General features: G+C 33.2%; 1 protein-coding gene across 2 annotated transcripts in view; it reads left to right on the top strand.

The window, feature by feature from the left end:
• Nucleotides 1–23,160, top strand: part of ITGAV (integrin subunit alpha V) — a 78,309-nt gene that overhangs the window by 20,620 nt on the left and 34,529 nt on the right. For both annotated transcript variants that reach the window (XM_045559991.1, XM_045559992.1), the window contains exons 3-12: nucleotides 4,752–4,843; nucleotides 7,219–7,333; nucleotides 12,601–12,662; nucleotides 14,599–14,644; nucleotides 17,152–17,277; nucleotides 18,126–18,170; nucleotides 18,995–19,038; nucleotides 19,127–19,183; nucleotides 21,909–21,961; nucleotides 22,366–22,568. In XM_045559991.1, coding sequence (XP_045415947.1) covers nucleotides 4,752–4,843; nucleotides 7,219–7,333; nucleotides 12,601–12,662; nucleotides 14,599–14,644; nucleotides 17,152–17,277; nucleotides 18,126–18,170; nucleotides 18,995–19,038; nucleotides 19,127–19,183; nucleotides 21,909–21,961; nucleotides 22,366–22,568 — 843 coding nt within the window. The remainder of the gene's footprint in view (nucleotides 1–4,751; nucleotides 4,844–7,218; nucleotides 7,334–12,600; nucleotides 12,663–14,598; nucleotides 14,645–17,151; nucleotides 17,278–18,125; nucleotides 18,171–18,994; nucleotides 19,039–19,126; nucleotides 19,184–21,908; nucleotides 21,962–22,365; nucleotides 22,569–23,160) is intronic.

Below are 23,160 nucleotides of genomic sequence, written 5' to 3'. Positions count from 1 at the left end.
TCTCATCACCAGGAGGAAACAAACCAGCATTGATAAAACAGTGGGTGTTTTCAAAAGGCCTGTATTCTTTGAGCTGGGTTCCAGCACAACCATCGGAATTGCTCATAGAAGGAGAGGGAGGTTTTGATTCTCTGTTCACTGTGGTAGTCATAATAAATAAATAAATACCAATCCCAGTGAAATGAGCTTCATCCTGTTTTCTTCTGGATCTACTTTGCTGACTCTTCTTCTTTATTTTTAGAAAACAGTGGTATTTTGTTTTATGTAAAAGATGTTTCTGGATAGTTCTATGTAAATTAATAGTACTTTCTCATATTTGTGGATTATGAGTCAGAACTTATTCTATATATAAATGATTAATTTTTCAGTAGCCTGTGACTCCAAACACTTTGGCTTTTGGGATCTTTGTCTCTTGCCATTTTAAGTCAATACAGATTAGCTTTTAGAGACATATAAAGACACTTTGGAAGTTTACAAAGAAAATTGTCCCTTCATTGATGTACTAGTACTAATATCTTACCACTGCTGTATTGTCTATCAGTTTCTTAAATAAATTAAGAGACTGCATTGTCTTACTAAATCAAAGAAATCATTAACTTTCATTTTGGTCTTCAGTAATATCTAGGATTTTGATTTTTTAAATGAGTTTTTTTTTTAAATTTATTCTACAGTAATAGTTTGATTCTAGGATATGGAATGGAGGTTCTCAGGAAAGTTAATGCTTAACAAATGCTAGGAAGAGCTTACTTAATTGAATTGTTCTTGAATTTTATGAGCTAAAATTCTGTTACGTGTATGAGATGAAAATGTAAACATTAAGTTAATTAAAAGGGATGTGGGAGCTCCTAACTAAGCTTTCATATATGAAGATGAATGGATATTTATTCACACTACTTTTTTTTAAGCCTTCTAAAACATTATGTAAATAATGCATGCATGTCCATTGATGAAAATGTGAGAAAACAGAAGGGCAAAAAGAAAATAAGAATCACCCAAATCCCACCACCCAGGAAACCATAGGATATATATTTGTACCTGTGTGTATTTGTATATGTACCTTGTGGCCTGTGTATATACCGTGTATGTGCATGTGTATATATGTGTGTAAATACATAAAATCATAATTTACCTCAATCCTATCTCCTATTGTATTGGGCATTTTGTTATTTTACTGTTGTAATGGAATTTTGAACATGCTTATTAGTTCTAGTTCATATTTTAAAATTTTGAGGGGGTTAATTTCTAAAAATAAAATTTAGAAGTCAAAGGAATGTGTATTTTCTGGATTTTTGATAAATATTTGCCATATAGGAAACTACTGATACAAGCAATCTTTGAACCAAATTTGATACTATCTTTCTTAGTCTGATGGGAGAAACATACATCTTGTTTTAATCTGTATTTCTGTCATTTTTGCTGAAGTTGAGTCATTTTTCATATGCTTAATAGGTCATTCTGGTTTTTTTTTGTTTTGCATTAACTGTAATATTTTAGTTCCTGGTCTGTTACTCTTCTAACAGATCATTTATTTTTAATTAATTTTGAAAAATAGCTTTATAATATACATAAATTTCTGTTCATTGTTGCAGCTGCCTTTCCACCAGACAAGTTTGTCATTTTTAAAACAGCTTTATAGAGGTATAATTTACCATAACATTTCACCTGTTTTATGTGTACAATTCAATAAATTTTACTGTATTTATAGAGCTTAACAGTAATTTATAGAATTACTGCACTCTAATTCCAGAACATTTCCATCGCTCTAAAAAGAAACCTCACAGCCATCATCAGCCATTTGTGCCTTTCTAAGCCACCCTTAATCTACGTTCTGTGTCTTTATATTTCCTTTTTTTGGATATTTTATATAAATAGAATTATGAAGCAGATGGCCATCTGTGTTGTAGCATTCATCAGTGCTACACTCCTTTTTATTGCTAAATAGTATTCCATTGAATGGATAAACATTTTGTCTATATATTCACCAGTAGGTGCACATTTGGGTTGTTTCTACTTATTGACTATTATGAATACTGCTATTATGAACATTTATGTACAAGTCTTTGTGTGGGCAAATGTTTTCATTTCTCTTGGATAGATACCTAGGAGTGGAACTGCTGAGTCATATGGTAATCTATGTTTCAATTTTTTTAAAAACTACTGAACTATTTTCTAAAGTGGCTGTACCATTTTATATTTCCATTAGCAATATATGAGAGTTTCAGTTTCTCTATATCCTTATAGATGCTAGTTTTTTGTCTTTTTTATAATAGCTATCCTAGTGAGTGTGAAGTCATGAATAAATATATATGTATTTATATATAATTTTTTTTTCTTTTTTTTAAGACATAGGGCCTCACTGTGTTACCCAGGCTGAAGTACTGCAGCCTCAAACTCCCGGGCTCAAGCAACCCTCTTTCCTCAGCCTCCTGAGTAACTGGTACTACAGATGTATGCTACCATGCCCTGCTAATTTTTAAAACATTTTTGTAGAGATGAGGTCTCGCTATATTGCCCAGGCTGATCTTGAACTCCTGGCCTCAATCAGTCCTCCCACTTCGGCCTCCCAAAGTGCAGGGATTGCAGGAGTGAGCCACTGCACATGGCCTGAAGTCATATTTTATCGTATCTTTGATTTGAATTTACCTGATGACTAATGATGTTGAGCATCTTTTCTTGTGCTTATTGGCCATTATATCTCCTTTGGAGAAATGTTTTTCTCATAACTCTTTACACATTCCTCTACCAATCCTCCACAGTAATTGCTTATTCCTATGACTGTCTCTTATGTTATATATTTTTTTAAAAGGCAGTCTACCATTTCATTATGAGTTAGGGTCATGAATGGACAATTACAACTGAATTTTCAGATGGGGTTTGAATCCAAAATGGAAGGAATAAAGTTTTCCAGGCAAGAAGGCCTTGGGTACAAAGGCATATGGATGCGAATGAGCATGACTTGTTTAAGAGACTGGAAACTAACGATCAGGAAACTTTACTGATAAAAATAAGTATCTCTTAGAGCCTTAATAGCAGATTGTATCCATCAGAATAAAGTATTATATTATATATCATATTCTGGAGGGTTTATCGCCTTAATTTAACAGGGAACCTCTGTGTCAGACCCCAGTGATATGCTTTGCTGAGATTCTTGTGTATATTGGAGAAGAAAGTAGATGTGGCTTTGATGGAATATGTAGGTCTCTTAAGTTAAACTAGAAATATTCCTAAATTTGAAACTGAAGGACATGTAGGGAATTGATGAAATAAACTATTGTATGGCTCTATAATGGGGTACAATACAATAATGAAAATGATAATTGTAGGTCTATATTTACTGACTTATCGTTAGAGGGAAAAGGTACATATAGTTATATATAACAATAATTTTAATGTTATCTTAAATGGTGACTTAAAACATCTATTTTGGATATAAAAAAGGATATGAATATATTCATGAAGCAAGTCTTTTGGATAGATAACAAAATGTTAGCAGAGGTCATTTCTTTATGGTAGGGTTGTGGTGTTTAGATTCATATAGCTTTATTTTATGTTTTATATAATGAGTAAGACTTTTATAATTAGAGTAAATACAATAAAGGGTTGAAATAAAAAAGAAACAGAAGGTATCCTGTTACTAGTCTCGTAGTACATACAGTGTGTACTTGTTGCTTGCTATTTTTTTTAAATTATTTTGAAAATTTACAGACCTATAGAAAATTTGAAACAGTAATAAAGTGAACAATACACCATTCACTTAGCTTCACTTATTGCTGCAGACATTGTGACAATTTAGTCTTAAATACTTCAGCATATATCACCTAAAAATTAGGACGTTCCCTTACATAAACCATAGTATGATCATCATGCATTAGAAATGCATCATTATTATGATACTCTTATCTAATGTACAGTCATATTCAAGTTTCTACAATTATCCTAGTAAAGTCCTTTGTAACAAAAAAAAAAAATGTTTGGACAAAAGATTCAATCAAAGATTCCATCTTACGTTCGGTTGCTCTGCCTCATTGGTCTCTTTAAATCAAGAACAACTTTCTATTTCTGTCTATCATGATTTTGACATTTTTGAGGAATCTATCCCAGGTGTCTTATAGTCAGGAATACCTGTGTTGGCAAGAATGTAGTGATTTGGGTCTGTTCCACGGCACCGGTTTGTTTTGACACTGGAGGTTTTAGACTATGGGCATAATTTTCTCAATAGTGGGGCTAATAAAAATAAGCGTTTGAATGTAGTGTGCCAAATCTAACTCTTTTTTCTACTTGCCAAATCATGGCTCCATTCCTCACTCATCATTGGCATACATCTTATTTTTGTCTTTTACTACCAGTGTTATACAAAAGTGTTTCATAGCCTTTAATTTTCATAAAAATCTTTATGCCACAGAAAGAACTTCTGGGAATATGGTTAGGCAATCATAAATATTGGTTGTATAATTAATTATCAACAATTTAGCTACTGGAAAATTTCATTTACAATTGCTTTTCACATGTGTATTATGATAATGGGGTTAATAACAACCCTGATATACTTCTAAGTCATTGTATGTTCTATTTTTCTGATTAGTTGAAAGTCTCTAATATATATGAGATAAACAGAATATAACAATATAGTATTTGATTAACCAATTTGGTATTTGGTTAATCAAAGATATACTATTTTTGGGTAGAAATAAGCTTTCTTATATTAAGAACAATATGTTTTGTTTCTTACCCCTTACAATATTATTTTTTAGGCAATAGAGATTATGCCAAGGATGATCCATTGGAGTTTAAGTCTCACCAGTGGTTTGGAGCATCTGTGAGGTCAAAACAGGATAAAATTTTGGTAAGTCTTTTGGGTGTTTACTGACAGGTGGGTTTAGTCAATTTATGTGGAAACACAGAAAGTTTTATGTTTTCAAGCTGATAGTAGAATTCAGTACGCTCAAGGGTACAGGGCGTAACAAAGTAAGATAGCTCTGATCAAGGGCCACCCCATCTAAGGAGGCCTCTCTCTCGTCCTTCTCAAACTGGGCTTTAGTACCTTTCCTCTTTAAAAATGCAACTAACAACTGTCTCTGTACCTCATCTTCCCCTCTTCCACTGCTCTAGTCCTCTGCTCCTCCCCTCAAACACTTTTCGAAAATGTTTTCTGTAGTAACCATCTCCATTTCACTTCACATTCTCTTTCCAGCAGCTCCAATCAGGCAAGGCCAAGGTCACCATGGACTTTCAGGCTGTTAAAATCCACAAGTATTTATATCTATCTATCTCCATAAATCCATGATGTTTTATTTTTTCCACTGGTACTTATTTGTATTTTTCGTGCCCTCTTAGCATCATTCGAAATGGTCATTCAGCCCCCTCTTTTAAAAAAGTACTTTTGTTCCCTTGGTTTCTGTGATACTATACTTCCCTGGTTTTTCTTTTATCTTGCTGGCTGCTCCTTTGCAGTCTTCTTTAATGGCTCCTCTTCTGCTCAATTGCTAAGTATTAATATTAGGATGTCCTTGAGCTCTATTCTGGGCCCCTTTGTTTTCTCTAGCTACATCTTCTACCTAGGGGCTCCTATCCTGCCCCATGGCTGTAAGTACAATCTGTATGTCATAACCTCCAGATCTATATCACTAGATCATAATTCTCCCTGGATCCTTAAATGCATATTTCCAAACTACCTATTTGATATTTCCATTTGGATATCTAGTAGATTACTCAAAGAGAACATGGCCAAAAGAGGACTCTTGTTACCCTCTGTCAAAGAACCAAAACAAAAAAATAACTCAAATCTTCCTTAACTTATTAGGAGGCATCGCTCTTCATAATGTGTACCAGAGTGAGCCCTGTCAATTCTGCCTCCAAAATGCATCCCAAATCTATCTATAGACTCCATCTCCGCTATTTCAACCCTGCATCAAGCCACTGTCATTACTCACAGGGGCCAATGCAATGACTCTTGTCATCTCTCTGCTTTCTCTCTTGGCCCAACTACAATCTGTTCTCCATAGAGGGACCAGAATGAACCCCAGAATGTTTTATCTTCTTGATTAAAACAGTCAAGTGGCCCTCCGTCACTCTTTGAATAAATAGCAGAAGCTTATAAGCATGTCCATAATCAGGTCACTGGCTGTGTCTCTTTGGTACCATCTCACTCCATCTTACATGCTTCAACCACACCAGTCTTTTTATTCCACATACCAAATCATTTCAGTTAGTACCTTAGTGTTTGTGTTCCCTCTGCTTGTATTAGTTGTCTTGTTGGTTTTCACTCTGCTAGCCCATCGTCATTTAGATTTCAGCTTTACTTTCATTTCCTCAGAGAGCCCTTCCCTATTTTAATTACTTACATAGGATTTATTATTGCCTTTATTTTTTATCTGGTTCTGAAAACTAAGGCAGGCTTTGTTTAGGAGGTGAAATATCTGCGGGACTTTAAAGGATGTGTTACATTGTATTATAGCAATTGAAGGTGAAGGATGGGGTTGAGAGTGGCTGTTTTCTAGGCAGAAAAAGGTACAAAGAAGCAGAAGTAAGCAGGAGGAGCAAATCATCCCCTCCTGAGCATCAAGAACAGTGTAAAGTAGCAAGATTACCTACTTTCACCTTTTTTAGGGTCGATATAAAATAACTCAGTGTTGATGTCTGTAGTGTTTCAAAAAGTATCATCGAAAATCTTTTGAACTTTTTTTCTAGTAAATTAAATTGTTACACGTTTGGTAGATTACTATGCTATTTAAACACCCATTATTCTACTCCTTCTACATGGTATTAAAATCTAGAACTCTGAAAACAAAAAGGTCACAGTTTATTTGGAAGGTAAATAAGATAAGCACTAGAAATTTTTTTACTTGCTTCTTAATTATTTGCTGTATAATATAGGGGTATATTCTACCTGAGTGAATGTTATTTAGTTCAAAAGTTGACTGGTCTGTGACATTCAGCTTATCATATGACATGAGGAAATATGCTACCAGAAGTAATAATTTTGCTAAATATTTTGGAAAAAAAATGAGCTACAAACATGGCCTTCAGAACAATGTGAGAAAAATACTTCTTTTAAAATCCTTATCCACTACTGTGATAAGGAATTTAAGGTATAGAGTAGATTTGATTAATTTTTATTAATGCTTAGAAAAGGATGTTAGATTCTGAAGTAGTATAGATTGTTTGAAACACTGATTTTTCAGATAATTTTTATGTCATGGACTAACCCTTTGATTTTAGGCCTGTGCCCCCCTGTACCACTGGAGGACTGAGATGAAACAGGAGAGAGAGCCTGTTGGAACATGCTTTCTTCAAGATGGAGCAAAGACTGTTGAGTATGCTCCATGCAGATCAAGTATGTATAGGAAGTTGTACCAGAGTTTAAGAAGAGGGATGGGAAGCCTAGTTTATTAAAAATGTGTGTGTGTGTGTGTGTGTGTGTGTGTGAGAGAGAGAGAGAGACAGAGAAAGAGAGAGAGAGACAGAGAGAGAGAGAGAGAGAATATGTAGACATATTGTCATGTTGATAAGAGCAAAATGAAAACAATCCTACTAATGTAAAGAATTTACAAATGTGAAGTAAACAGACTTACCTTTCCTCCCTAAGAGTTCATTTTTATCTTCCTTGATTAGTAATAATTAATATCTGATTTTGGAAACCAGTATTTTTAATCACTATTAGTCAAAAGATGCTTGCTTAGTTGAGCTTTTCTAACAGACAAGATGTGGGCCCTCACAACTAAAGGTTCTGATTCAGTAGGTCTAGGTCAGGCCTGGGTACCTGCATTTTTAGCAAGCTCTACAAGATAATTCTAATGCATACCAAAGTTTAAGAACCACTGCTTTATGATAATGATGATACTAAAAATAAAAAAAAAGTTATGTCTGTTATGTCTTAAAGAGCTGGAGTTTTTATAGGAAGGTGAACGTTGAATTCAGGAGTCTTGAGTCTAAATTTCCCTGCTATTAATGAGAATTTCTTTGTTAATCTGCTACCAAGCCCACTTCTCTGTTGGTGATCCAGAAGGTGTCATGCCCTAATACTATTTGAAATTTTAAAAGAAATTAATATTGTGGCTAACGAGGATGTCAGGCACTTTTTTCCAAACTCTGTACATTCTTTTCCCCTTGGAGATTCCAATCCTTTGGCACCCCTACCCTCTGTTGAATTGACCACAACTCCAGATCTTCCTTATACCAGATACATTATTGAAATGCAGTGTAGTGTTTATACCTGGAGGGCTTTTTAAGCCATTACTTTTATGTTCCACTAATCACCAAATAGTTTAGTAGAGAGAATTAGTAACAAAAGTACGCGATACAAGACTCTTAGCTACTATATTCTCATTTTCCATGTTAGGCAACACGTGACAACGGGAACTACCCTGGTCTCAAAATTCTGAGAAGTTGAACCTCTGGGAGACCGCACATTATTTCATGAAACCTTTAATTTTTTAGCCCACCACCTTCATCCTATCTGTTGTTAGTGGGAAGTAAACATTGAAAGAATGATACCTACTCAGGTCCATATTGTTTATCAGGATAGAGTAAAAATTAGGTCGGAAAGCATACTCTGCACAGGATGGGGGAAGTTGGTGCTTTGATGCCGTCTGTATTGCTACCGTTATGTTGCCGTTTGGGTCATGGTCCTGTCATCTTCGGTGGTGTGTAGAAAACCTGAGGACTGAATTTGTATTTTTAATTTCTATATTGCAAAATTGTTCCTATTGTGAGAAGATAATTTTATATCTATGAAGAATGAGCTAATCTTTGTATGCCAGGTTTATAACTTGCAAGTCATATGATGTATACACACAAAAAATTACTCTTGTTCTCATTTGATAGATGTGGGAACTTTGATTCAGACAATTGAAGCAATTTTTTTTTTAACATCTTATGGTATCAAGTGGTCAGAGGAGGATTTGAACCCAGGCCTATCTATTCCAAAGGAACCTTTTCCCTGCATTACTAACAATAGAAAATGCTCCCATCTCAATTACTTCTACATTAAGCACAGCTCTTCTACAAAGAATACATCTGCTTTCATGATTATAGGTTTGGATAACTCTTGATGTGTAAGAGCACATGGAAACCTCCTAAAAACATACATTCTAATGATGTTCTTTTGTGTATCTGTCACATTATGCTCTTATTTATTTGGTTTAGGCACAGAAATTATGAGGTCATTTTAAACCATATCCAAATCAGGTCATCAAACTGTGGCCTGTGGACTTGTTTTTGTAAATAAAATTTTATTGGAGCACAGCCATACCCATTTGTTCGCTTCTTTAATGGGAAAGTTGAGTTGTGAGAGTTGAGTACTTGCCACACTATTTGGCCTCTAAGCCTAAAATATTTACTATATGGCCCTCTACTGGAAAAGTTTGCTGAACCCTGATCTAAATAATAAATAAAACCTCAAATCTTAGGAAGGCCTCAGAGTACAACTTTAAAAAACAAAAAGACAAAGTGAATGCCTTTCTTCCTAACAGGCTTGACTTTCAGTAACCCTTGATTATGATATATGTGTTTTTATTCAGCGTTTGAAATCTTAAGGTTTCTATAGCCTTTAATTATGAGGGACAACCTGTCTAGAGAAAACTCAGGAGTGGGAGTCTGAGAACCTGGGTTATATTCTCAACACTGTGCTGACAGTCCACTTACAGCTGTGAGTAATTCAGTTAACCACTCTGGGCCTTTGTTTCATTATTGGTAAAACACTAATTCACGTAAAAAACTTCAGAGATACAAATTTATTATTTTTGTATCTTTTTCATACTTCAGTAAATTATGCAACCCGATGATTGATTTTTTATGATGATGCTAGTTTTGTAGGGGGCTACATTAGTAACTTCTTGATAATTTTGCTTGTCTTTGTGGGTTATTTTGGGGGGCTTTTTTTTTTTTTTTGGTGTGTTTGGTTGGTTGGTTTTGTTTTTAGCATGACCTATGTGGATACCCTAGACAAGGAACTTTACTGTCTCACCAACTTACCTTATTACTGATTACATTTGTTTTTGGCTTTTTATAACTGCATCTATGACCATTTTTGGTATTATGCAATGGGCCAGATATTCTTCTGTTGAAAAAGTGCCTGAACCACAAATCGTATGATGTATAATAAAAACCTTTTTAACCTCATGCTCAGACTGAATCTTTTGTGCCTTCTGTCTACTTTCTAATAATATTATTTGGACATAGATTTTCTTAGTTATGATTTAGTTGGCTTTTCCTTCCCCTTTTTCATTACTTAGGGAATGATAAATATTAATACATTGAGATATTTGAGATAATGTAGTGAAATGGTATAGACAGGCATGGGTTCAGGTCTGTACTCTCTTTCTAGCTGGTTGACCATGGTCAAGTTAGTTACTTTCCCTAAGCATCAGTTTTCTTGTGTGTATAGATTGTGAATAATAATAATAGTAATGTCTCTCATAGGATTTTTATAAATATTTAAAGAGATAATGCCACTATGCTTAGTGGCTCACGCCTATAATCCCAGTGCTTTAGGAGGCAGAGGCAAGATGATTGCTTGAGGCCAGGAATTCAAGACCAGCCTACGCAATATAGCAAGACTCTGTCTTTAAAAATAAATAAGTAAATAAAATACAAAGTAATGCCACATAAAATAAAAAAATACCTGGGTGTGGTGGTGTGCACCTGTAGTGCTGGCTACTGGGCAAGCTGAGGCAGGACCATTGCTGGAGCCCAGGAGTTCAAAGATGCAGTGAACTATGATTATGTCACTACACACCAGCCTGGGTAACAGAGTGAGACTCTGTCTTTATTTACTTATTTATATATATTTATTCATTTAAATAAATATTTATTTATTTAAATAAATTTTTTAAAATGCCACATAAAATGCTTTAGTATAGTACCTGGCTCACAGTAAGGGCTTAATAAACACTAACTGATCTTGCTGTCAGAATCAATAATATTACTATTTATATTATCATTGCCAGAGTTAACAAATGGGAGAAGTATTGATCATCTGTAAAAATAAATGTCATAGCCTTCACTGGAATAGGTTATATTCAACACGAAAGTCTTCAAAATGGCAGAAACATTCAGTTTAACATGTACCTGTTAAGAACATTTTAAGGGATAGTCATGTTTTTTAGCTGGATGTTCTAGGAATCCAAATAAAGCAGAGAATTATACAGTATGCTAATCAAAAGAGGATGTCTTTATAAATAGCCCGAAATACTTCCCCAGATGCAACTTGAATAAGGGAAATAAATGGCTGCCTTGAGGTTAGAGCAGAATTCTTTGATATGATTCACTAGATGCTGGAAACCCCACCCCACATTTTCCCACTCCCTCTTGGTTAGAAAAATTTGCATTGGTGTAGCATTATACTCTTGAGGCTATTTTCTTAAAAAAAAAATTAAATTTAGATATTAAGTATGTAATGTTGGGGCAGTTGTCAGGTTTTAAAAATGGGCTAAAAATTTTTGATGAGATTTGACAAAAATTCCTGGAAGTTTTTCCTTATGACTGAAAATAAATATTTTTGGTTCCTGTACTTGGGTAGCAAATACAGTAATAATATAAGATTTTATATATTCGTAGCATTGCTTACAAGAATTCTTTCATAACTGAAGAATGGTGTTTTTCATTGTTCCTTGTTATCCTCAAAATAAAGGGAGAGTCTTGAGGTTCATCCTTGCCTCTGTTCTAGGTACAATATTGCTTATGATTAAAGTTAATTTGGATTAATTGGCTAATTGTTCAGAATGAGTCCCTTTTTGTGAGAACTACAGAAAGGGGGTCACTTCAAAAGAGCAAAACTATTGAGTCTATTAGGGTTGGAAAATACTTGAAAGTGTCATGTTTGAAGATGTTCGCTTTAATTAGACCCCAGTACTAAATGTTTTGTGAAGATAGGATCATATTTTGCTCTTCACAGAACATTAAGTTCTGGTCTTACCATTTCCTAAAAATTATGAACTATATTATTTATAGTTTTTTATTTTTGTTGTTGGCTATAAAATATAGGTATAGGAAATGTATGTGTTAGGAATGTATATATCTCTTTGCTATTATTCATGATAACTTAGAGAAATCCCACCAATAGTAGGGTAATAGAGAGAAAGAGGAATTTCGATTGGAGTTTTTAACTTACAGATCACAGCTCATTAGTGTTTTATGAAATCAGTATAGTGGGTCATAACTAGTAATTTTTTAAAAAATAGAATGAAATAAAATTGAAAAGATTAGAATATATTATATATAATAATAGTAATATTGTTTGGTGAAATTTTGTTTCAGTGATATGTATATTTTACACATACAATGTGTGTTGGGTTGTAATGTAAATTATAGTCTCGTGGGTTGTGGCTAAAAAAAAAAAAAAGATTTGAAATCTACCATTTTAGTTGGTTTTTTTGTTCCCTGGTGTCTGGCCCAGGTACTTTAATATCTCTGTTTCCATATCTGAGGAAATGATGCTGATGAACATGCATACTAACTTTTTTAGAATGTGATAATAATTGACCACTCCGAGAAACTACTACATTATTTTAAGGTTATAGTGATATCAGATTTTCTCATGTTGTGTTTTGTGTTATTTGTTTGTTTTTGGGTTTGTGTATATTTCCAATCTTTTTATTTTAGAAAATATTGATGCTGATGGACAGGGATTTTGTCAAGGAGGATTCAGCATTGATTTTACTAAAGTAAGTTCTCATTTAAGACTGAATGAGATTCAGATCTATCTTACTGACTAAACTATGATTGAAAATAAACTGGTCAATATTTCAGCTTCATTATAACTATTATTTAATGAAAACAACTAATAAAATGACCCATTCAATTTGACATTCTTTGTCTTATATTATTCCCTCCCTAGTAAACATTGCTTATTTGAAATAGGGAAACATCACATTGGGAGTGGAGGAAAGTAGAGAATCTCCTCAGTAAATGATAGGTAACTATTATATTATGTCTTAATATTAAATTTTCAGTTACATGAATTTATAGAATATTAGTTTTCTATTTTCAACTGAAATTATTTATTTTATAAAAGCTATCAATGGGAACTTTTATTACAGAATTAGAGTTTAGTTATATAAAAGCTGAGAAGCATGTATGTTTGCCTCTTATGTGCCTGTGGGCACCAAGTGAAGCTGAAGCTACTTAATAATTGTAAGAAATCGCAAATGCAGGCCTCTATGTATTTTTATCTAAACTAATGTGCTATTCAGGGTTTATAGTTTTTACCTATTTTTCTAAAATAAGAATTCCATTTATATTTTCAAAGGTAAATTTTGTTAAGTACTTTCCTTTATATACTTTGTGTATTTATTTATTCATTTGTGGGACATATGAACATTTTGAATATCAAATTGAGAATATTAATTCCTTCTACAGAAGTCTCAAAAATATATTGTTTGATTAAAAGTAGAGTTTCCTTAGAAAGCTTACTATGGCTTTCTTAGAAATGTGACCAAAGAGAAATGCCTTAAATTTATAAAAACAACTGAAACTAAAATCATGTGATGTGGTAAAATTAATAAAGCATTTTCTTACTTTTTAAAAATTTGTGTTTTACCTTTATTTTTACTAGACTAGGTACTGATAATTATAGTTAACTCTGTTTTTACTAGGTAATTGAGTTTTAATACACTCAACTTCATAGTACATTAGTCATAATTCAAAATTTAAGGAAGCCAGAGATAAAGTATATTAATAAAATTAGGCTTAAACTTGCATGACAAATTTCCAAATTGGTGTTTTTTTTTAAAGAAAAGTATCTGTACATGTTTTCTATACTTAAGCCCATACAGCTGTCACCCCACAAGTAATCTCATATTGTGAAAGTCTTGTTAAACTGTTGACTTTCTTAAACCCATTTCTGGGAAAATAATGTTATTTTAAGGTAGACAACTTAGAAGTATTTTTTTTTATATAGCCAAGGCGAGATTTTTGAAATCTTGAAATGGCTGTATGTACATTTAGAGGGGAAAAATTTTTTCTTACCTCCAGCAAGAAGGAATTTCCAAAATATTGTCCTGAAACACAAAAACTGTCCTTGAATTAGACAGTTTCAGTTTGTTATGGATATAAGAAATGCTAGTCAAGCATAATTTGGATATATAATCCACCCTGACAGTTTTACTCTCCAGCTTCATTCCTGTTTAGATCTGCAAGGCATTAAAACAGTTTTCCTTTAGTAGAAAATTCTTCCATGATTATTAGAAAGAAATTATGCATTATATAGTTACAAATCTAATATACAAAATTAAGAAGTGACTTGTTTTTAATTGTAACTTGGTAATACTTTGCACTAGTACTTTGTTCTGGATATATGAAACAGCCAAGATCCACAGGAAAAAAATATATGTTTTTGTATTCTCATATATTAAATGAACGTATTGTAATTTTTTAAAAATTTTATTTTAGAAAAGGTACAGTGGAGACCACTGAAACTGAGTTAGATGAATTTGTGATTTTGTTTGCTTTAATGTATGTGTGTATGTATATATCTTGTATATAGATACGTAAATATATACTATATATATATATATCTCCTTTATGTTTATTACCTTGATTTCTGTTCTTAAAGCTAGTTGTTTTTAAGTATATAGTTTTTTGTTGTTTGGTTCCTTCTAGGCTGACAGAGTACTTCTTGGAGGTCCTGGTAGCTTTTATTGGCAAGGTAGGTTAATAATTTTTAAATTACTCAGTGTTAGCTATGTGTCTCTGACCACCTGGTTTATCTTGTGCCTGTGACATTTTTCAAATTATTTTAAAGAAAACAATGGAAAATATAATTTAAATGTATAAACACTCTGTTACACAATATTTTTAAAAAGTATAATATATATTTAATACATATTAAATATGTATATATTCCCAGTAAAAATAAACTAAATATTTTAAAAGTAATATATAAAGTAATTTAAAATAATTTATTTTTATTTGTGTGTGATATATACTTCTTCATGTGTATACTCTAGAAGCTATGACATAATCATTAGGAAGTGTGTGGAACCAATCAATATAGGCAAATTGTGGCATTCTGAAAGCTCAGGGTTTTAAAAGTATTTTGAAGTTGCTCATTAGAATATTTAAATGGTTATTTTCTTGTTAATCACTGACATCAAGAATGATCTCTTTAAATATTTGGGGATTTTTAAAAAATAGAGGCTCTTATTAAGTTTTTTAAAAATATAATTAAACTGGCATTGATATAAAGATACGATACTATATTCTTCAGTCATTCTGGGAGGCCTAATTAAGTTACCATTTGAACAAATGTATAACAGATCATTATTGCTGACAGTTTGAAAATAGATAACTAAAACTGTTTCACTTACCATTAGAGATATACAATCATTTATTTCATTAATATATTGACATGTTTAGTTTCTGCTAAAAAGCGCTGTTTATAAGATGAACTCTTGTTTATTAGCATTATGATATTCAAGCATTGTCAGTACTTGAAAGAATTGGAAAACCTATGAGTATATTGATTTTTGAAAGTACTTTCTTTAATTTCAATTTTTACTTCTATATTCTACACTATGCTTTATTACCTGCTTCTTTGTAGAAAAACCCATGCTTGCTTTTGCTTTATAGAAAGGGAAAGTAAAGAAAGATATTTGCTGAAGGGAAATAGGATAGAAGGAGAATAAGAAGGAATAAGAAATAGGAATAAGTGAAAAGTTGAAAGGGAAGGCAAAGGAAGGAATGAAGAAAGAAGACAAATCAGGTGTCAAAGACAGATCCGTTTGTGAGACATACTAAAACTGGAAAATTTGCATTTCTACAAATTATACATCTGTTGGGAAATGAAATGACTTAGAAAAATTGCAACTGAGTTTTACTGTTTTAAAAATAGCAATTCTAAAGTGCAAAATAGAAAACGGGATATTAATACTTCCCAGTTAAATAAAAAAATGTGGATTTATTTATTTTGCTTCTTTATGGCTGATTATTCAGTGGAGGGGAAGGAAGGAAGTAGCTTCCTGGAAACCAAAACTGTCAAGAAAGTTAGATTTTGTGATTCTTGGTTAGGACTGCTTGTTAACTCTTGTCTTTTTAATTGACACAGCTCTGAACCTGTTAAAATGACTTATTCTTTTAATAGTAATACCTTGAGTATTATGTAATGTCTGTGTGCATTCCTGTTTATTATAAGTTAGGACAGATAGGTACTACTAATATATTTATTGGCATTTTGTCGTAAGTCATCTATAATATGTAACTAAAAGACTCAAGTGAATTGGCAGAAAATATTTTGTTTCAGTAAGATTAAAATCAGCAGGTTTTACCCCTGGATAAGTAAATATATTAGAATGAATTTTTCTATAAATCTCAGAATTGTCTCTGTGAGAATGGAGAAAATGATTATTTTGTTTTATGCAAAAGAGATAATAAATTTTCCAGTGTTCTTTGAGTCAGGAAATATTTTTTGAACTCGTCTTATGTTTTCAGTACTGTCTAGTCACAGAAGATAAAGTAGTGTCCCAGAAAGAAAGTATTTCTGCCCTGTAGATACATCCCATTGATTTGGATAGATTGGAACAGAACTGAAAACTGTAGCCTTTATAATTTTTTTCTAAAACATCAGAAGTGAGAAGAAATTATTTTCTCTATGTTATGGAGATGACATTTGATAAATCAGCCAATCTTTTTTGGGGTGGAAGGCAGTCTGATTTTTGTGTAGTCATCTAGATTTTTTGCCTACTTAATAGCATAAGGTTGTGAACAAAAGTGAACTCACCCTTTCAAGTTGCCTCATAAAGGTGTCCAGATAACCAGTTTAAAAAAATCAACTGAACCAATTATTCTGATTATAATGGTAACAGTATTTAATTGTTTCAGTAAAATTTTCAACTTTAATGGATTTTTTTTGGGGGGGAAATAGTCTTTGGTTTTCTTATTCCATTTATTTAACATTGATGTTTAGTGAGTTTAGACAAATCCTGTTTTTTAAAATTTTTATTAGCAGAGACTAATTTTAAGTACTGGCTTAAATAGAAATAATCATAAGTTAAAAAAGAATATCAAATTTCAGATTTAGCATTATCAAGGAGAGTTATTTAAGACTAATAATTAGAAATACTAATATACTGTTTTCATTCATGCAGGAGCCATCTTTGTCTGCATCATAAAGTTACCATTAGAAAGTTACTTATTATATATATATATGTCTTTTAGGTCAGCTCATTTCAGATCAAGTGGCAGAAATTGTATCTAAATATGACCCCAATGTTTACAGCATCAAGTATAATAACCAATTAGCAACTCGGACTGCACAAGCTATATTTGATGACAGTTACTTGGGTAGGTAAAACCAAATTTTATGCAGTTGTGGTATATTTGTCCTATATTTGCATATGTTGTATAAAATCTTTTATGTGAAATAGATTAAGATTTTTTAAAATATAAGAAATGTACAATTTGAAATTATTGAGTACTTAGATTATGTTACATTTCAGTAGTTGAAGTTCAAGAGTGATTATTTATACAATGATAATAATAGCTAACCTTTAAGATATGCTATCTATGTTCTAGGCATTGTTCTAGATACTGTATTTACTCATTTAGTCCTCACAACAAGGCTGTGAAAACATACTGTTACTACCCCCATTTTGTAGGTACAAACACTGAGGCACAGAGAGGCAAAATAATTTGCCCAAAGTCACTGTCTTATAACTTGCTGTTCTGAGATTTGGACCCAGGCAGTCTAACTCTTGAACTTGTATGCACTGTGTTAAACTACAGTTTTGGTCTTTAGGATTTATTAACATTTGTTCTTTCTCTTTAAATTTATTTATCAAAACAAGTCATACACAACAGAAATATTAAATAGTACTTGCTGATTAAAAGAATCTATTCATTTCTTCTTTTTGATGAATTGTAAATTTTCCCTGTTTTTAACAGACTTCTTTGTAAAGTTAATAAAACAATCTTATTTTCTCTAATAGTGATATCCTATTGGACTACTTAACTCAATTATTTCTTTTAAAATTCATTTATTATAGACATGAATCTGTTACCCTTAGAGGACAAAATGTTGCATAATTAAAGTAGTTACTTGAAAATGTTTTTAAGGAAAGCGTACTCAACAAGTATGCTGAAGGTAGCTGTTCCTTGCCCTAATGGTGTCTCATCTTTGGTTCCCCATTTAGGTTATTCAGTGGCTGTAGGAGATTTCAATGGTGATGGCATAGACGGTATGAAGTACTTGAACTATATTTAATCCTTTTGAAAATATTTAGATTAAGCCTTGGATTCATGTGGTATTGAAATTTTTCAGAAATTTAAAGCATTGTTATAGAATATAGCAGGAGAAATAAGGGTGATGTCAGCACACTGAGAAGAATCCAAGCTTGGTCTGTGCTAAACTTCCTCTAGTGTCCACTGAAATTGAGACGGCCACTGTCAGCCTCAGCCTCTTTCTCTTCTGCTCCTTTCTAGTCCCCAGCACTATTGGGGATTTCTTCAGCTTCCTCCTTGCTTTCAGCAAATTCAGTCCCTGGGAGAGGCTTAGTTTCTTCTTTCTTTAGGCAGGATTTGTTAGCTTATGGACTGTGTCTATAAGGTTATTACCGCATCCTGTCTTTGTCCGTCCGTCTTCCTTTGGGCTCAATTTAGGAATCATAGACTTTACCTGATTTTGATCACATTTCTGTGCCACAGCAACTTCTACATTTCAGTTTGCTCTATATTATTTTTCATTACTGTAAATACAGCTTTTCTTCATTCTTAGGTCACTTTATTTTGTCTGTTCTTGTTTAACAAGATTATAAATGACTTAAGGGCTTATTTGCATATGTTTGAAAATCTTCAAGAATCTTCCTATATTTTGTAAATTTTAATTTTGTAGTTAACAAATGCTGGGATTATTATGGAATATCAGTTTTTATAAATCTATTATTTATTTTCTACTCAAGTAATAAAGGAAAACTGAAAGCTTTCTGACTTAGCCACTTTCTTCTGTAATTTCCAATGTTGGTCTTAAAAATGAACAATTTGTTTTATTTTGTTTTCTTCCCAGACTTTGTTTCAGGAGTTCCAAGAGCAGCGAGGACTTTGGGAATGGTAGGAAAGTTAAAAGGTGTTTTTAAAAAAATCTCGGAGTTATCTTTTATTTTACTGTATTTCATATACTTTTGTTTTTCTTGCACAGGTTTATATTTATGATGGGAAGAACATGTCCTCCTTATACAATTTTACTGGTGAGCAGGTATGCTTTTAAAATGTTATTCCATGCCCTCTAGCATGTTAAATAAAAGCAGTATATATTCATAGGAGAAAATTTGGGAAATGAAGAAAAGTATACAAGTCACTTATAATCCAGTCAAGCAGATAATCTATCAAATTATTATTATTTTGGTGTATTTCTGTGTGTGTGTAAAAATTGATTTACTGTGTGGTTTTATGTCTTGCTTTTTACATTGATTTACTCTGTGTTTTTAATTTTATGTCTTGCTTTTTACACTCAACATTTTATCAGTATTTTCTGATATCTTAAAACTTTTCTTGCCAGTACCAGATGGTTTAATGATTCCACAATATTCAGTATTGTAGATACAAGTTAGGCTTTAAATATTTCACCTTTGCTTTAACCAAAGTAGTTTGTGTAAACAAAGCCTTTTGTATGGCTCATTTTTAGTTTTTGTTTGTTTGTTTTTAGGAAATACAAAATCAAATTACTCACAAACAAAACCACAAAAACTTAATTTTTCTTTGATGATGACATTAAATTTTCCTTTAGGCAATAATCTATACCTTTTAATTTTATTATATGTAAAAAAAGAAAGCATGGCACAGATGTGTAAATTATGTATATTACAAGCAAACTTCATTTGTACTCCATGAAATAAACTGTTCTTCAGTTAAAATAGTACTTTTTGTAGCCCCTAACTATCCCCACCATATGGGTACAAAATATGGTTAGCTAGAATGAACAATATTTGATAACACAACAAAGTGTAATCAACAGTAAGCTAGAATATACTTTAAAATAACTAAGAGTGGAATTAGAATGTTCCTAACACAAAGAAATGGTAAATGTCTGAGGTGATAGATACTCCAATTACCCTGATTTGATTAATTCACATTATATGCCTGTATCAAAACATCATATGTACCCTATAAAGATATACAACTATTATGTACCCATAATAATTAAAAACAATAAAAGAAAAGAAAGATCTGAATTGTCAAACTAGAAAAAAAGTAGTACTTTTAAGTATTAGACATTCTCTGCAAGTATAGGTGTATTATAATACTCTGTATTGTAAATCTCAAAGAATTAAATACTAAGTTGGTAGTGATAAAGGAAAAATTAAGCAGTAATAGAGGAAAAAAGCCTCATAGTGTGCGTATCTGGGATTCAAGCCCAAGTTTTGTTTGGTTGAGATTGTTGGGCTTTGGAAGAGGATTGATTGGATGAGTGACTAGATTCAGGGTCCCCAGAAACCTCGTCCCATTTGTGTGGCAGCCAGGGCTGATGCTGAACACGGAGAGGCTTGTAACTGAAGGGCAGCTAGAGTTGCTACAGGGCTGGTGATCTCTTTGTGCTGCTGTGACTGCTGCAGCTCAAGCAGCTTCTCCTGTCTGATGTCCATGTTTGTCTCTGGACCCTGTTGCATGTGTTCAGCGATACTTGCTTTATTGCTCCTTAGCAATGGGGAGCAGGGGGAGGAGAATGGGTTCCGGATGAAGGGAGACCTGAGCTGTCCATGCTCAGTCTGTTATTGCATTAGACAAAGTATTTACCACTGTAAATCTGGTTCCTCATTCATAAGAACATGGGTGCTGGTAATTTCTTCATGGGGTAGTTGTAAGAATCCATTGAAAACATTTCAATCGTAGTGTACAGGGCAAAACTTGTCTCAGTAAGTGCCGTCTTTTATACCGTCAGGCCAAACACCCTGAGAGAGTAAGGCCATGAGTAATTATTCTGTTACATTCTAGTCAGCACATCAACATGGTACCCCAGACACAGACACCATTCCATAAGCTCTCATCTTGTCATTGAATACAGAGCACACCTTTTATTTTCTCAATTATACCGTTATCAACTCCATATTTGGTAATGTAGGAATCTCCCTTAACATTCCCTCCTGGTATCTGAGCTAATCAAATTTTGGAAGCACTGTTAATGTTTTTTTTTTTTTGGTTGGTGACTCATTCTTCACCTTAGTTTGTATTTAATCTGTTATCTCTTTTAGTTTTGTTTTGCATGTTGGGCTGTCTTTAGAACTTTCATGTTTCACATTTATTTCCAGCTAGGCTGCTCGGTCTGTGATGGCCAGTGGGCTCCTATGGTTCTCAGACATTCCTTCTCCGTATGCAGAATAAGCTCATGATAAACCCAAACACTTTTGTATTATATGTAATTCAAAAGCAAAGCCATCTGGCAAGTGATTGAGATGTGAGATAAAAATGAGCTCTTTCCATGTTTTTCCAAACAGCAATTTCTTTAGTAGTTATTTCACATAGGGAGAGTCAATTGTTATCTATTACTAATAATTATTGTCTATTATTCTCACTGCATAGGCATTCACATATAACTTGTTGGGTTCAATTAAAACATCTATCTGACTGTATGTCTTTCTGTTAGTGTGCCTGAGTCTGTTGTGCTTTGGGAAGTGGGGAGAAAGGGAGATGATAGGATAGACCTGGGAAAGAATTGATTGTACTGGGACTTAAGTGGCATGTGTTGATGACATTGGGATGATATATGTAGAATATGTTTTGCCTGTACTCTAGGAAAATAAATAAGCCTCATTACCTGATTGTCGTTGCATTGTCAGAATAAACAAAAGAGAAGACATTTAGATTGAAGCACTATGTGCAGAGAAGAAAAACAACCCTTCCTATTGGTTACATATCCTACAAATGTTAATTGCCTAAACTAGTTGCATGAAATACAAACATTTCATTTTCATCTCGTTTTCCAGATGGCTGCATATTTCGGATTTTCTGTAGCTGCCACTGACATTAATGGGGATGAGTAAGTTTAAAACAATGTTTCCAGAAACAGTTTTTCTCTCGTGTTTATGAACGCTTTACTAAAACTGAAGATTTTTTCTTCTGTTTTTCTGTCCCCTTCCTGCTAATCTTTCTATTAAGGAAGCAATTTGAAGCAACTTTAATCATGCATGCTAGAAAACCTCTGTGTTGGTCATAATTATTTTCAATAGCTTTTATAACATGAAAAAATAAAGTAATTTTATGAATTACTCATAGTTTCTTAAAAGAGTTAAAGGAAGGTTTGAATTTAAAATGACTGCTATGATAATCCTTTTTTGCTTCAGTGTGGCTGTGAGAGAGGTAGAAAGAGGAGAACAGTTTTAATATGTCTGCTAATAGGTGGAATCTGATCTTGCCTTTGGTGAGAAGATTCTGTTCTTTTAGTTATGCAGATGTGTTTATTGGAGCACCTCTCTTCATGGATCGTGGCTCTGACGGCAAACTCCAAGAGGTGGGGCAGGTCTCAGTGTCTCTGCAGAGAGCTTCAGGAGACTTCCAGACGACAAAGCTGAATGGGTTTGAGGTGTTTGCACGGTTTGGCAGTGCCATAGCTCCTCTGGGAGATCTGGACCAGGACGGCTTCAATGGTGAGATCAAAGCTCAGCAACTGGGGATCCCTGATTATCTGTGTCCACCTGGAAAAGTCCCATGGCCCCATCTGTAGAAGTTCACATGAGCAAACCCTCTTCCTGGAAAGGTGGATTGGGTGTGACATACCAAGTTTAAAGATAGGCTGCTTTTTTTCCCTTAAAAGTCAGAAAAGTTTTTAAAAATTGACTGTATGAGTTTTTATTCGTGGGTCCTCAAATTAGAGTGTTAGAACAGTTAATTTCTAAAAGGAGATTCATCCCCAGTGGAGCCCAGTGCTAGGTGGTGGTTAGCGTGTGTCTCTGCGTTCTGCTTGGCAGCAGTGCCCTCTACTGTCCATGTGGTTACAATTGTACAAAATGCTCCCAGGCACACTGCCAAGGCAATGCGGACTCTAATGCAAACCTCACGCATACCTGAAAGGTATGATTTGCCATTAATACATGTGTTTTTTAGTGTTCTTTTTTTTTTTTTATTTCACCAGTCAACTAGCAGACAACAAGCCATTAATATTTTTAAAGCCATAACTTTGCTCTGGCTGCCTGAAATGTTCTGAGGGTGGTTATATCTCCCTTCATTGGTCCTTTAAAA

The sequence above is a fragment of the Lemur catta genome, chromosome 8, assembly GCF_020740605.2.
Source record: "Lemur catta isolate mLemCat1 chromosome 8, mLemCat1.pri, whole genome shotgun sequence".
Lineage (NCBI taxonomy): Eukaryota > Metazoa > Chordata > Mammalia > Primates > Lemuridae > Lemur > Lemur catta.
The sequence above is the reverse complement of the archived record's forward strand: the minus strand, read 5'-3'. Positions and strand labels throughout refer to the sequence as shown.